This window comes from Bubalus kerabau, chromosome 23, assembly GCF_029407905.1.
Source record: "Bubalus kerabau isolate K-KA32 ecotype Philippines breed swamp buffalo chromosome 23, PCC_UOA_SB_1v2, whole genome shotgun sequence".
Lineage (NCBI taxonomy): Eukaryota > Metazoa > Chordata > Mammalia > Artiodactyla > Bovidae > Bubalus > Bubalus kerabau.
This window is the reverse complement of record NC_073646.1, coordinates 2,210,265-2,226,605: the sequence shown is the minus strand read 5'-3', so window position 1 is coordinate 2,226,605 and position 16,341 is coordinate 2,210,265. Positions and strand designations below refer to the sequence as shown.

Genomic DNA, 16,341 nt, shown 5'->3' with positions numbered 1-16,341 from the left:
GCAAAAACGACATGGTGTGCACCAAAGTCAATTCAGAGTGGATTTATATATCAAACCATAAAACTTTTAGAAAAAAACACTGGAAAAAATCTTGTGACCTTGAGTTCAGCAAAGACTTCTTAGACATACTAAAAGCATGATCCAAATATGAAAAAAACAACAAAACAACCAACTGGACTACACCACAGCTGAAAATGTTTACCCTGTGAAGGTCACTGATAAAGCCACTAAGAAGATGAACCACAGACTGGGAGGAAACGTCTGCAAGTCACTTGCCTGACACAAGGCTTGTTTGGAACAAATGAAGGACATTCAAAACTCAGTGGGCACAAGACCTGAAGTGGCACCCCACAAGAGACAACCAGCAGGTCTTGGGAAGGTGTTCAATACCAGCCCTCAGATAAATGAAGTGAAAACCACAGTGAGACACCCCTTCACCAGCAAAGTGGCTCAGAAGATCAGACAGTCTGAGCATACCCAGCGTGGGGCGTGTTGAGGCACCCGGAAGCGTCCTTGGAAAGCAAGCTGGCAGCCCCCTGTAAGGTCTACACATGCCCACCACTCCTTCCCTGGCAATCTATGACAAATGTGGGAGTCAATGGCAAGTCCTTCACTCTCCGTAAACTGCCTATGTCCCTTACCAGGGAGTGGGGGAAGGATAAACAGACCATGGATCCACACAGCCACAGGGATGACACTCCAGGGAAGGCTCGTGCACATACCACCACGCAAACCTTTAGATCCTGGAGCCAACACAGCTCCCACCTGACAGGCGGGGCAGGAAGGCAGGCAGGCAATTCTGACACTGACGGTGCACGGGTGGATGGGGGTAATAAACAACCCTGGGGCCGGGGCCGCTGGCCTCCAACCATACCCCATACCTCTGGGAGGCTTGGTGTGCCCAGTGATGCCAGCTGGCCAAGCCACCTGCTCCTCCTGGCCACCGGGATGAGTCTCTGCTCTTTTATACATGGTGGTGCAAACAACCTGGTCACTCTCAGGCCTGCTCAGACGGGTGACAGTTCAGACACAGAGCCTAGGAACCCACCGCCAGCCTCTGTGAGCACAGATGCTGGGCCAGAGCCAAAGCACAAAAGCACATGGGCAGCCTGCCTGTCAGGCCCTCAGCCTGAGGAACAGGGGCCCACCGGCCATCCAACATCAGGCCAAGGAAGGAGAGCAGCTGGGGTGCCAACACGGCTGCCAGAAAAATGCACAGGACAGAGGGCCTTCCAGAGGCAAGAGGAGCTCCCACACTACAAAGCACGAGACTGAGGAGAAGAGTGAGACCGTGAAGCTGAGGGCCGAGTGGAGACCTGCAAAGAACAGGGATGGACCCCAGGTCAGGGAGAAGCTGGGGCAGGTCAATCCACTCCCCTGGGCTGGCCACCTCCTAACAGGCAGATGCTTGGCTGCAAGGACATAAGGGTTAACTCTGACGAGTTCAAGTTTTAATGGTTCTCACTGAGAAAAGGGGAGAAAACTGCATGTATTTCAAGGTCTATATTTGAGAAAAAAGTGTAAACTCATGGGAGCCAGCCTGCCACCCACGCCATCTACTCACCCAGCCTGAATGAGCTCGTTCAGCTTCGTGGCATTCTTGTCGTCCATGCCTTCGGTGCAAAAACAAACACACGTGAGCATCAAGGTGTCAGGAGCAGAGCCCAGCAAGATTCCATGTGATTATCTTCAGCGCAGAATCCAAACCACTTAATGGAGCATCAGGGCCTCCCAGAGTAACACCCATGTCAGCTGCAGCCCCCCAGAACCCACATGTCACCTGCACTAAGAGCACTGTCCCCTCTCCACCAACCACTCACCCCCAACTACCTCATGAGACACTACCCTTTCCTGGGGACCATCGTGCCCCACTACACTTGTCCTGCTGGGTTCCTGGGCTACTTGTGGGGTTGCCTCCAACAGCTCTGCCAAAGCATGGGCCGAGGCCCTGTGTGTTTGTTTACTAGAGTGAACGTGCACCCACCCCCCACCCAGGGGCGACAGGAAGTCGACAAAAGGACAAGGCTGGGGGAGCCTTCTGTGGGGAGGGGTCCAGCTGGGTGACACGGATGGGAGGACCAGACAGGGGCCCAGCACTGGGCCAGCACTCCAGGACCAGGAGTGCTTCAGGGCAGGACAGGGATTCAGGAGCTCAGCAGAGCACTAAGAGCAGGAGCCAGGGGTCTGTTTAGGAGTCTTCAGCCTGCAGGAGGAAGGGCGGGGAGCCGGGACACCTGGCCCTTTCTTCAGAGGCTCCTGGAAGTCCTGCCTGTTTCAGGGAGCACAGGTCACCCAGAGAATGCCCGGCGCACCAGCCTGCCCGCTGTGACGCACTCAGTGGCAGCTCATCCTCATCTCACAAGGTGGCCCTGCAGGGGTGTGCCTTCCCAAGCCATGTTGACAGGCTGCAGCCTCACGTGCATAATCACACGGGGAGGCCAGAACACCTGTACAGCTAAAAGGAATCTAGTTATGAGGGCACGCTCAGACCAAGGCAAAGGGAGGGTCCCAGACCCCTCAGAGCACCAGAGTTGGGAAAGACCAGGAAGTGGGGGCTGTTCTAAGTTCAGACCCAGGAGACACAGCAGCTGTGAATGGGCATGTTGTGGACAGGCATGCGCCGCCTGGTGTGGTGGATGTCCTGGGAGACCTGAGTTGGTCAGGAGACCAGTGAGGCTGTGGTGCCCACTGGAAACATCTTACACATGCTGGACGTGCAGGGGAACATCCTTGTTCTCAGGGGCCAGCGGGTGAGGGGCTGACAGTGTGCTTGGGCGTTTGCAACTTACAGTCCCATGGCTGAGCAAGAAGAAAGCCAGTGTGTGGAGGGGCTGGGGGCAGGAGAGGTAACACAGATATGGCCAAGGTTCAGGCCAGTAAAATCTAAATGACAGCGTGTGAGGTCAATACATCCTCCTTCAATACTTCTACAATGTTAAAACGTTCTGTACATTAAAGTGTTTTCAAGCTGAAAGCTGGGAAAAAAACAAAGAGCCCCAGGACTAAAGGGGCAGCCCCACTGGAAGGAGGCCCCGGGGAAGGTACTCACAGCCCCCGATCTTCTTGCGCAGCTCCCCGTAGCAAATGAGGCCATACAGCTCCTGGGAGGACTTCTTGAGCCCGCGGGAGAACACTGAAAACCAGGGAAGGTGCAGCTTCAGAAGGAGAGCATGGATGTGCGGGGCTCGAGGTCACGCCAGGGCACTGGGGGCGCTTCTTGGCTTTGACCCCTGCACCCTGGACCACAGGGCAAAGTACACAGCAATATGGTGCTGTTTTTGCACTTTTCAGAAGAAAAAGAGGGAGGAGGGGACCCTAACAGGCAGGGCAATGTCCCTAGAGAGAAAATGGAATGTCCAACATGGCGGGCTTCCACCAGGCGTGGGAGTATGGGATCACCTCTCTGTGCACAGACCCGGCTGGCTGAGGCCCGGCGCGGGTTCGGGGGATGGTGGAGGGTGGTGGAGGCTGGGCAGCACAGACAGATCTGAGAAGCTGAGAACAGAACCAGCAAGACTGACAGGCGGATTGGAGACATCCACAAAGATTCAAAGGAAAGACAGGGACACCGTCACGGGAAGTGCAGTGACCATCACAACCGTGATGGAGCTTGGTCCACAGTCCCGAGAGCCCTGTTGCTGGCCATGGCATCGAGAAAGGACTTCTCCAGGGCAGAGGACAGCAAACCATGGCTTGCGAGCCAGACCCAGCCAGGGCTCTCTGTAAACACGCAAATGCAGCAGCAGCAGCACACAGTCCTCCACACCCCATCCAAGCAAGCGAGAAAGCAGGGTGAAGCAGTTTCAGTAAAGACAGTAACCCTGCAAAGCCAGACTTCTTATACAAGGACAGTTCGGACCACCCGTGGGCCTTTCCAGGCTGGGGGAAGCCCCGGCCCTGGCACCCTGACCACAGGGAGAGGCAGCGGGGAAGCTGGAGGGGTCCTCAGGGAGGCGAGAACTAGCTGCCTGGCCAAAGACCACCTGCGAGGCACAGGCAGAGTTCACAGGAGTGGCGTGAGCGTGGCCACCACGGTCATCCTGCATCAGCAGTGCTGCTAATGGGGAGTGTCAGAACCAGGTGGTCACAGAAGGGACTGAGCCATGAGAAGTGGCAGAAGCGACACGGACACGGCTCTCCCAGCGTGTGGACAAAGGAGGCGGCAATGCCTCCCCCGAGGACAGATGCTGATGGAAGGGGTGCTCTGAGCAGGAAGTCAGGACTGCACCTGGCAATGACCTAGACATGTGACTTAAAGACAGTACCACGCAAACCAGACTCAAACACAGGCGACGAGGGCCTAGGAAAGCCCTGGATGGCCAGCCCTCCACCCCCAGCCTTCCATGCCAGGCCCGGCCCACTCCTAACCCACCAGGGCCCCCTTGGGAGAAGGACGGGTAATGAAGAGGTAGGATCCAGGACCACGGTACCCTCCCTGCCAGCGAGCGAGCCAGGCACCCAGACGCCACAGGTGTCCTCGCAGTTCAGCCCAACCACCAGCTACAAGGCCTCCTGCCAGCAGGCATGCTGAGCCAAGGACACCCCAAGCCGTGTGCTGGGTGGGCACGGGGCCAGGGAGAGGTGGGCAGGCGGCGCTTACCGTTGTCGAAGTCAATGTACTTGGTGATCTTGTGCCAGGTGCGATAGTAGAAGTGCCGCACCTGCTCCTTGTTTTTCACCATGCCGGCCGGCCGGCCCTTCTTCCGGTACTTCAGCGCAATGTTGTTCTGGATGGCCTCAAAGTCCTTCCCGTGCTGCAAGACAGAGCCCGCGGCACACACAAGGCAATCACCACGAGGCGGCCTCTGGGCAAGGCAGACGCTTCACAGCTCTCACTGGGCATGAACTGCAGCCCGGCTTCCCCAGAACCTCAGGTTTCCATCAAAACAATGGACAAAGCAGCAACAGAATGACCTTAACATGTGGGTCCCAAGAGGCAAGGAGCCGGAGCAGGAGAAACATAAAGTTTATCACTTGGACAAAGGGCTTAACCTCTAGAGTTCTTTAGAGCCCATGAAATGAGACACCCCATAAACAATAATCAGAAGACATGACAGGATGGAGGAGCTCAGGGTGCTGTGTATCTGGTATCTTAAAACATCAACTATTCAGAAACAATCTCACCAATACACTCATACAAAAGGTATTAAACAGGATCACACAGAATGTGCTCTGAATACAGCTGTGGACCTTCCTTTAGCAACTCCACACAGAAACCAAGTACAGCTTAGATTTTCAGGACGGAATTTACATTCCAGAGAACACAGTGTCGATGCTGTCCAGGTACTGCCCATGACTGAAACTCTCATCAACACACACCAAGCAAGAGCAAGGGAAGGGACCTGCAGGTAACAGCACGCCAGAAGCAACAAGCACCATGGGTGCCCAAGGCTTGGCTTCTAAATCCCACTTTCCAAAAGGGACAGAGTTCCTTGGGAAAATGGGCATTGCCAAGTCTGGGGCAAGGAAAACACCAGGAATGTCTAGAGCATCCTGTGGTGCCAGAGAAAGAGAGGAAATACTCAAGGTTGAACGGAAACATGTTAGGAGGACACAGGAGCCAACATAAATGGAGAAGGGAGAGCTCCTGGCGTGGGGTTCCCAATTAATAAATGTACGTAGAATAAGGGAGCTAGAGGGTTGTCACTGGGCATACACCACAGTAATAATTGTTCCACTAAGAAGCAGCACTGGTTGCTTAAATTAGAAGAAGGAAAAATGATGCGAAACAGGGTATTCACACAGTCTCAAAGTTAGGAAAAAAAAAGAGGAAGACTTGGCAGTGGAGAACCTGAGAGATGCAACCTGAATGCAGAGACCAAGGTTCACATAGCAGGCCCGAGAGCACAGCACAGGCTCCCACAAGGACACACCAAGGATGCACAGCACTCCTGCAGCACTCTCAACACAAAGCTTAAGCTTAACCACGAGGCAATGTCAGGTGAGCCCAACGAGGGTGCTCCACGAGTGAACAGACTGGATGCTTCAAAAGAGACCAGGGTAAAAAGGGGAGACTGAGGGACCTGTCCCAACTGGCAGGAGCCAACTACAATGTGGGTCAATTGACCCGGAGGAGGACCCCAGAGGAAACACTGATGACATCAGGTTGATCCTCCTCACTGTGTTGGTCACCCTGCAGTCATGAGGGTATCAGGGAAGCAGGAAAAGGACATGTGAACATTCCCTGTATTCTTTTTGTGGTTTTTCCAATTCTGAAATCATTTCAAAATTTAAGATCAAAAAGTAAAAATCCTAAAGAATGAATACTCATTCTCTGTTTTAAAAGAAGCAATGGCAGGTGAGCCAGAACAAGACAGAGTTGCACGTGAGGTACCTCCTCTCCCACAAAACTGCCACCAGCTGCAAGGGGAAGGCCCAGAGGGATGGACACCACTCTGAGCCACTGGAGAGCATCTTAGAAGAGAGAAGCAAAGACACTTCCTAACAGCCACCTCACTAGAAACAGCTTTGAAGGTCACACCGAGGAGATGAAGGGCCAAGGTCAGAGGGCAAGGCCTGGGGCGACCAAGTGGGATGTGAGGGGGGAGTCCCACCGGCCCTGCAGGCTCCAGGAAGCTTACCTCGTATAGCCCCTCAAAGAAGGTGTTTTTGTCCTCTGTGCTCCAGGACTCCCACTGCCGCCGAACCTTCTTGCCTTCCTCCTTCTCCCCGCCCGAAGACCCCAGGTTCCTGGAGGAGGAGCGAGAGCCCCCTGCAGGGGCAGTGGGGGCAACCCCGGGCCCATTTGCAGCCGATGATCCGCCACCATCAGCTCCTTGGAGAGAAAGAACCTTACAGTGAGTGACCTGTTACCAACAGAAGCTGCCCCAGGCCCCGCCCCCAGCGAGTGAGTGACATGGTCCTGCCCTGACCTCTGACCCTCGTGAACGTTTAAACAGTGAGAAAAAGGAAACAGAGCGTTTATGTGGCACCACTGAGAGTACAAGGACAAGGCCTTGCGGAGGCACTCAGCACCTGTCTTTCTCAAAGAGGTTTTGGGTAAAGTAATTATATTTTCAAATAAACAAATTGAAATTCAAAATCAAGAAAACATCTACATGTGTGTAAGACACTACCTTCTTAGAGCTACAACTGGAACTTTAAAATATGCACCACACCAACCCCACAGCACCTTTTAAAAGTCTCAAAACTCCTGTTTTTCTTGATCACTTTTTATCAACAAAGTCTGATGTTCTGAGAGTGAGTGACATCCCACACACACTCTTGAAGCACCAGTTCTGTATCTCGAGATGAGTCCTTGAAGACCCTGCTGGAGGCAGCAGCACATACTGTCCAGCATGGGGGTCCAAGCCAGGCCCAGGACCAGAACTCTGGGCTCCCAGGAGGACACAGGCAGCAAAGCCAAGGCAAAGGTCACAGATAACTACACACTTTATGACCTGACCCAGCCCTCCCACCCATTCCAGTTCCTTCCTCTCAGATGGAAGGGGAACTCCCAGTGTATTTTTGTGATAACCAGCATTCTCTTTTCTCGGAACTGCAGGGCCATCCAATGGTTAGAATCTGCAAACTCTGAATGACAAGGGTAAAAATAAGATCATAAAAACAAGAGTGCTTCAAACAGGAAAAGCTAAACAAGTGCAGATAACTGTTAAGATGCTTTCTTGATGAGATAATCATGAGCTTTTCCGTCAGATCCACTTCCCAGTCAGTTTGCTGGGGGCCCTCCTTGGGCAGACACGTGCTCACTGGGAACTCAGGGCCATGTTTCCCTCAGCCCCTTGAGAGGGTTCTGCATCCAAAGGGAATAAAAGACAATCGTGAGAAATAAAAATAGTGACAAATTAAAAGTGATTCCATGCATGCTTGCAAAGACCACCCCTACAGAATCCAAGTGCAGGGGCTGTCTGGGGCCCCGGGCAGGGCGGAGTCACTCTCCCCTCTGATGCTGCACTGTGCCTTTCAAGGTGCGGATCCTCGTAATCACATTGACACATGTGTGTGCTCAGTCGCTCAGTCGTGCCTGACTCTTTTCAACCCCATGGACCATATAGCCCATCAAGTTCCTCTGACCATATAATTTTCCAAGTAAGAATACTGGAGTGGGTTGCCATTTCCAGAGGATCTTCCTGACCCAAGGATTGAACCTGCATATCTTGCATCTCCTGCATTGGCAGGTGGATTCTTTACCACTGAGCCACCTGGGAAGGCCTAACGTCAACATAAGCAGTATCTAAAAAAAGCTGATCCTATCAGTCAGCTACTGGGCATGAGAATGTGTTCATATGTGTAGAAAAACCACTCAGGTACATGGAATGCACCTGATTCTCTTGTGGGGAATTGTGTTATCAGGCCAGCGGGCCACCTTCAGAAAGCGACATGCTCAGCTAACAGAATTCACAATTTATCAGAGCTGTACAGCCCAATTAGATGATCACTAACGAGGCTACTCAAATTTAAATCTTAATTAAAATTAAATAAAACCCCAGTTCGTTAGTCACACCACCCACAGCTCTACTGGTCTGGGTCCACAGGGGGCCAGGGGTTCCCATGCCAGACAGCGTGGGAGGGACCTTTCTGTCACCGCACCTGTATGTTCACTCCTCGCATCCTAGACACAGTTAGGGAAGACAAGCCGGTCCCAAGCTGCTTCCCTCCGCTTCGTGAGGCTCAGCAGATCTGTACCTCAGGATCCCCGGGCGCAGAGCGGGGGAAGGACGCCCTCGTCACAGGACCTCACTTTGTCAGCTCCTCACCAAAACAAACCCAACCCCTGACCTAACTCATGAGCCCGGCATGTCCCAAGATGTTTCAACAGGCGAGGCAACTCAGTTTGTGTGCAGGGATCATCGGTTTTGTTCCACTGCGCACAGGTCAGAGACGCTTTTCCATGAGCTCAAGATCAGGTCACGGGTGCCATTTAAACCCACTCTCAAATAAAAGAAATTCTGGTTGACTTGGAGCCCATAACTCTTCATGCGTACTCCTCTGAGGAAGGGCTGTCTGTCCACCTCTGCACCACCCACAACAAAGAATTTCAGAGTCATTTTCAACTTCTGACAACACGTTCGCTAAACCCTCCTTTTCCAAGACAAAGGCAACTTGCTAACAATCACAGCTCAGGTTTAGCTTTGCCAGCCCACACTGGTGTCAATGTACTTGAAATAACACACATTTTTGAAAATTCTGTTAACGCAGGCCTCTTGCTGGCTTTTGTGAGATTTCACTGGTGACCCGCAACAAGGAGGATGAACAGTGACGGAAAACTGAATGGCAGCATCTCTGAGCCTGGAGGGACCTCAGGGGTAGCCGACAGAATACACCAAATCAGCAGACATGAAGGAAAGGACGACTTAAAAGCTGCTCCCAGGAGGTCCTTGAGGCCACCAACCATGCCCTCTTCAAGGCCAGAGGTCAGAGCAGCGATGCTCAGCCTCTCCTGATCGGGTTTCAAAAACATTCGTCCTCAGTAGAGGAAAATAAAGCCAAGGACCCTCAGGCGACCATTTCCACATCTGCTGCCCATCACTCTAGACATTGAGTGCTTCTCAGAAACAGAGTAAAATCACAAAACTTCATGGGGGGGAGAGAACACAGCACCTGGTACATCCCTGAAAGTTCAGATGAGGAGGAGGAAGAACGGCATCCCACCTGAGCTCTGGTTCCTTCCAGCGCTGCAACTCAAGCAGGAAAAGACAGGAAGGATCAGACACACTGGGAGAACGAGATGGTTACCAGGAAAAGTCCAGACAGAAAGAGTGGTGACTGAAAGGGGAAGACAGAGAAGCCAGCGAGAAGAATGGAGGCGCAGGAAGGCAAAGGGCAGGGGGGTGGGGGGGTGTTGAGACGACAACTCTGAACAAGCCTTAGCGGGTGTGGGGCTCTCCCTGGGGTGGGCTTGGGTATGCACAGGCCCCAAGTCAACCCGACACCTGCAACCGTGCTTCTGAGGCCACAAAGAGGTTAGTCAGAGCCTGCACGTGAGAAGTCAGCATCAGGAAGGCAGGAGGGAAAGGACGCACGAGGCCGGAGCCCGGCAGCCTCTCTGTACCTCAGAGCAAGAACGGCCGCGTCAGGCCTCACAGTGCGCTCACCGAGAGCTGGGGAGACGGCGCCGTCCCTCCCACCCACCACGGCCAGCGGTAGGTGGGTCAGTCCTCCGGTGGGTCAGTCCTCTGGAGGCCTGGAGCCACCTCCGAGCAGGCCCCTCAGTGCCCTCTCTGGTCTCCCAGACCACCCATCCGGGCCGCACCCCTCTCAAGGGCTCGTTGAGGAACACAGATGTGCGGTGTCTGTCCGCATCCCCCGCTACCCACATCCACTCCAGACAAGCTAGACCGCCCGCTCTCTCTGCCCATGCCCCCTCAGCGCCGCGTAGCAGAGAACCAGCCATCTTTCCGCCAGGGAAGCCCAGGTGCCCAGCCCCGAGGAGCGCGTCTGGACGCCCTGCTCCCTTCTGTCCTTGTGCGCAGTCACCATCACCAGGGGGAAAGAAGCCCTGAAAGCGGGAAAGCCGCACGGCCTGGGTGGCAGGGGCCCAGCTAGTTCCCCTCTTCTCACTCCAGACCTGGCGTCATCCTCCCGGGACAAGGGGCTCCCCCAGGACGTGTGACGTCACGGTGGCCATCACCCGGGCCGTGGCTGCCTCAGCATTTATAACACACAGAGCCACGGGCAGACGAAGGAGAGACCCTGGTCTCAGCGCCCCCCATCTGTGATGGAGGTGGCAGCAGGCTCAGGACTCTGGGGGACGCTGGCCTAGCACGGCCGTGTGACTTCCTGGGGGACGCCGAGGATGTGGTGACACCCCATCACGGCACACTCCCTGTCCTCAGCCTTCCTCTGGAGCCTGCAAACTTCCGGAGCATAATATCAAAGTCCCGAGGGACAGGAAGACCCTGTCGGGCTGGACTCGAGGGCTTCAGAAACGTCCACCCAAGCCCGCCTGCGCTGGGCAGGAGGCGCGCTCCCGTCTCACTGCCTGCCCGCCCCCAGCCCCACTAGGGCGCCGCCTGGCACTGCAGAGGCTCACGGCCGAGAGGGCAGTATGCCCGACAGGAGGCCCAGCGGGTGCCCAAGGCTGTGGTCAGTCCAGACGGGAGGTGTGACGCCCAGGGTCTCAGAGGTGCTTCTATGCCGCTGCTGAAGAAGCCTTCTCCACCAAGGCACAAGGTGGATGGTTCCCAGGAAGGGTGCCGCCCCACGGATGAATCCAAGCACCCCCATCCCCACCACGTCCACTGGGCCCCGAGAGCCGCGTGCTGCCCACCAGGACTGCCCTCAGCACTCGACGCTCCATCTGCCTCAGCGGCACCTTGCAAGGCTCAGTGTCCCCCTCTCTCAAACCAGGCGTGGCCTCCCTCGAAGACTTTCACTCCTCTCACAGATATTTAAGACAGACACAACTACAACTCAGTGCTCCCACTAAATCGTACACCCTCCTCACGGTGTAACATGGGGACCACAACTCCCAGGCACGTTTCACACGCTGGTCCTCGGCGCTGAGAACACCAGCCTTGCTTGATGTGATAAAGCACTCCAGCACTCCCCCATTCAGGACAAAGATGGTTTCTGCATCTGTGACTCTGTTATCTTTGTATTTTCATATCATCCGAAACAGGACACAACGTACTACCTGAAATGAAAACCCTGACGCGTGTACACTCAGTGGGCACCAGACAACTGCAGAAGCTCACGAGACACCATGGAAGCATCGGTGTTGACGTTGAAAGTCAAGGAAGTACTAATACTCCAAAGTTAGCTCAGCCTTTAAACCAGAATTCAACTGTTCCCTTACCTACTTGCCCAGGCTATCTGTCCATGTCTTGGACGGGAAGCCGGCTCAGGGCACAGCTCTGACTGAGGGATTCCTAGAAGCTCTGCTCCACAGGCGGGCTCCCCTCCATCCGACACGGCTCCGTTGTGGCTGCTCTGGCCGGCGGGTCTCCTGACCCACTGCACACAGAGGGGGCCTGTGTCACCCAAAAGGCCCGTGTCGCAGTCCCCATGTCTCCTGCACACGCAGCCTCGGTGGGGAGAGAGGCATGTGCTGGACACAGCTGGAAGAATGGCCTGCCTCTCACTTTTCCTCCCAACAAGCTGAGACCTTCACAGAGCCTGAGGGACCCTGGGGTGACGATCCAACTGACCACAAGGACCACAGAGCTCCAGCCTCATGGTCTCCGGAGGGTCAGGTGTGTCCCCCTGCCCCTGGTGGGTATGGAAGGCAGGGACTGCCCTGCCCAGCTGCCCCAGCCTGGAGAGGGACGAGAGTGACCGCGGCATGGATGCCGGCTGGGCCTCACCAGGCCAGGCGCTTCGCGAGGTGAGGGCTAAGGAGAACCTACCAGGGAGACAACCACCTGGCCTCCGGGCCTCTGCCTTCTCGCAGGACCCCAGGCACCCCTGAGCTGAGGGAAGTGCGGCCTTGGCCGTGGCCTGATCTATCTGGTGCTGAACGGAAGGAGCATAAAGTTCGGGCAGGGCAAGCACCCCTTCAGCCCAGCTGAATGAACCCCTGGAGCTCAGGGTGGAGACACCGGGTTCCCGACCACAGATCATCCTTCCTCCCAAAAGGATACCGTCTCCCCAGGGTCAGCCGCAACAGGGTGAGGTACGTCTGAGACATCTTTAAAAAAAATTCTGGAAGGTACAGGCAGGCCCCAGAATAAGCAAAATGCAAACGCTTTCTGTACAGGGAATCACTGATTTCTAAGCACGACACAGTAAAGCCAGACGACGCAGCCGCACTGTGGAGACAGCGCCTCCTCTGACTTGCTCCCTGACTCTGCAGAATCGGCCTTCTTGGGTGGGGGGAGGGGACAGCCTTGGAAATAGAGGGTCTGACTCTGCCCCCAACTCAGGCGTCCCCTGAGGACCCCACCCCCCTAGCGGCTCGGGGGCATTCCTGGCACCTCTATCCTACCTCCCAACAGGTGACCCTGCCCACCCCATCCATCCACTCAGACTCTGCCTGAAGCTCGACCTGGCAGCCAGGCCCGCTTTCCCTAAGAGCAGGGCTTCGGGGCGTTACTTATTTCAGTGAGGCAGGCACTGGGGTTATCCTGAACACAGGGGAGGGTGTGGGGGCTCTGCCTCCTGGCCTGGTTCCTGCAGGTTGTGAAGTCAGTCTCAAGTGTGTTCTCAGGCCACTTGGGGCACATGGCAGGGCCAGGGGAGCATTTGTTTTGACATCAAGCAGAGCCACTGGTTTCTGACCTGCAGCCTACCTTCTGTCTCAGCTGAACACGTTATCTGAACAACACTCCTCGGTATCTGCGCCCAAATAAAAAGCAAAGTAACAGAGGTGCAAGATGCCTGGCACACAGGTGCTAAATCATTGCCACTTGCCCCTGGTCAATTTAAAAAGGATTTGATTCAGACTTCCACTTCTGGTTTTTCACTGAAGTTGACAAAAGAGTCCATTCTTATGAAAAAAGAAAAGACAGTACTTGTGTGGACAGAAGCAAAATGAAAACTTCCTTTCCTCCCCAAGCCTTTTCCTCCCAAACACCGGCAGAGTTCTCCATGCATTAAGACTGAAACTGGAAAGCAGTCAGTAACCAAAGGAGCCTTCTCTGGCTGGGCTATGATTGTACCTCAAATATAATGGAAATTTTTACTTTCCTGAAGTGAAAAACCTGGAAAAATTCCCTTACTGGTCCATGCTCATCACTACAGGTGGAGATTTCCACCGTCTGTGCGACAAACAGCTCCTCCAAGAATGTTCCCCAAGGTTACAATTGACCTGCTCTCTGCTGGTCAAAGGGGCGGGAGAGGGAGGAGAGGCTCCCCGAAGCAGGCGGGGGATATCCTGGGCACGGGGAAACTTGAGGCACAGCCCAGAGGCAGCCTCACCAGGAAGCTCCGGGCCAGAGGCAGGCCCAGGAGTCTGTGAAGCAGAGGAAACACACTTTCCACTCCTCTCCCAAACATCAGCACCACAGTTCAGCTTCATTATTCACTTTAGCAAACTTCTGCATGCTAAAACAGGAAAATACACAAGCTGTAAGCAGCACAATTTCTAACAAACTTCCATTTTACTGATGGGAACTGGATGGCTGCTCCAACCACATTTGGGCAAGAATTAAGAACAGATCTGAGGCCAGACTAATCAGAAACCTTCCCCATCAGCCCCACACTCAAGTGTGCAAGGGAAAGCAAACCGCCCCTCACCCACTGCCAACATTCTAACTGAAGTCTCACGTCCCATCCACACATCACCTCACAGGCAGCCATTCACAGGGGACAGAGAGCTTCCAGCGCCTCACTCCATTTTAGCAGCTACACGTGGAGAGAGGGGAGCCATCCCCGGCACTCCTCAATTCACAGGGAAGGATGCCTCTCCAAGGAGAAAGCCGGCGAGAGGGGTCAAGCGAGCAGACGGAGGTCAGAGGGCCAGGGGACCAAAGCCAGAGACTCTGACCGAACGTCAAAGCCAGTACTTCTGAAGCCACAGACAGACCCTTGGAGGCTCCCTAGCACTTACACATGGTAACTTGAGCCATCTCTCTGAGTAGGAGTGAAAAACTGCTTTTTACAAAACAAAGCCAGGAAAACAAATTAATGTTTTCCTAATCAATCAACAACTTTCACACCAAAATAAACTTCTATGAGACAAGTTTTAACTTCTGAAGCATACAAAATTATCTCATGCTTACATATCCAAGTGAGTATACTTACACCAAAAGTGTTCACCCCCCCCCCCCCCCCCAAAATGAGTAAGGCTATGACTTCAGAGGCCAGTCCTCCTCAGCTGAGAATGAGGCAGAAGTTTAACTGCACACATTTGGCACAGATCTCCAAAATGGGTCCTCCACTAGCTTCTGAGGTATTTCCATCTTAATATTATCAGGACCAGCTAACGATTTAAATTCCATCTCCCAAGGAACCAAGTGAAAGTTTTTCTCATGTGAAACTCACTAGAAAATGGTGTTACATATGCTATCTATAAAAGTGCTGCAAACTTGGCCTGAAACAAAAAGAATATTAAGAACAATTCACTTGTACCATTAAGAAAAAGCAGAATGCTGAAATATAAATAGATACAAGCAGAAAACAATGGGGAACTGACACATGGTTTTCTTACTGTTTTGATAGAGACGTCCTCAACAACCCGAGAATGCCAGGACAAATCCTGTGGACTGCTGCTCGTTTATGTCAGGTCATAAATGTTTTCACCACTTACTACGCTAGGGGAGGTGTTCTCATGGCACCCAAGGAAACCTTAGTAGAAACTCAAAGGGCCATGTCTTGAGGCCCTTAACACTCTCAAGCCTAGCATACTTGAAGTAGAGGATGATGGACCCAAGCTGGACCCTCGGAATCATTCATTTTCGACTTATCAACCTTTCCCCACAAGAGTTTCAAAACTCCATTCCTTTGTTGTATTTTCACCATCTGAGGCTGGGGAAAAGATACAGCACGTAATTTCTCAATCCCTTTCTAAACTACTGTTTACTTTTTAAAATAGCCTACCATATAAATCACCCAAGCGCCTTTGAGGGGGGAAAAAATCCAACCATCAGAAATCTATCCTATTTGTCCAAGGAAAGAATACTTACTGCCCTTTAACACAGTCGAAACACAGAAACATTCTCTTTGGAGCAGGAAGAGAGCATGTCCCCTCCAAAGTGCCACTCAAAGTGCGGGTGCAGACACACGAGGGAACCCCACCGGGGTGGAGGCAGGGAGGCATGAGGGAGAGGCCCCCCACCGGGGGCACGAGAGCACACCCTGCAAGGGGCCGGGGTCGCCTTACCTTTCCCGCGGGGCCCGGAGCTGCCTGCACCGCTGCTCCCCCCAGCGCAGGACGAGTCCTTCCTGAGCCTCTTGCTCTGCGGCCTCACGCTGGACCTGAGGAAGTGGTGCTGATCCTGGGGGCAGGCGGGCGGCGGGGACGGGGCCTGCGGGCCACCCGAGGGGGCCTGGGGGCCGTCGCCGCCGTCCCGGGGGGTCTTGCCGTCCCTCTTTGTGCCGCCGCTCTCCTCGGCCGCGTCCCCGCCGCCGGGCCCCTCTCCTTCCAGCGAGTCTTCCTCGGCCGACCTCTTGCCCAGCCTCTTGAGCCCGTCCTCCCCGCCGCCGCCGTCTCCCAACTTCACTGTCATCCTGGCCGGGGCGGGGAGAGGGGGCCCGGGTGAGGCGCGGCCCGCAGCCTGCGAGAAGTTTAGCCGCACCGCTCCCCTCTCAACATGGCCGCCGTTGTTTGTTCCAGATCCCCTCCCGCGGCCCGCCCGCCCGAGCCCGGCCAGCGGGCCCGAGCCGCCGCCCGCCGGACCCCAGCCGGGACCCCCGCGCGCCCGCCCGCCCGACGCCCAGGAAACGGTGGCCGGCGACGCGGAGGCGGCGGGGCGGCAGCTGGGCGGCCGCGCCCGGACGGCC

The 16,341-nt window shown here is 54.6% G+C and overlaps 1 protein-coding gene across 2 annotated transcripts in view; it reads right to left on the bottom strand.

The window, feature by feature from the left end:
• CRAMP1 (cramped chromatin regulator homolog 1) overlaps window positions 1–16,341 on the bottom strand; it is a 44,892-nt gene that overhangs the window by 26,482 nt on the left and 2,069 nt on the right. For both annotated transcript variants that reach the window (XM_055562767.1, XM_055562768.1), the window contains exons 2-6: window positions 15,722–16,068; window positions 6,582–6,775; window positions 4,601–4,754; window positions 3,050–3,133; window positions 1,565–1,613 (exon numbers count right to left, since the gene is read on the bottom strand). In XM_055562767.1, coding sequence (XP_055418742.1) covers window positions 1,565–1,613; window positions 3,050–3,133; window positions 4,601–4,754; window positions 6,582–6,775; window positions 15,722–16,067 — 827 coding nt within the window. In that variant the 5' untranslated portion in view covers window position 16,068. The remainder of the gene's footprint in view (window positions 1–1,564; window positions 1,614–3,049; window positions 3,134–4,600; window positions 4,755–6,581; window positions 6,776–15,721; window positions 16,069–16,341) is intronic.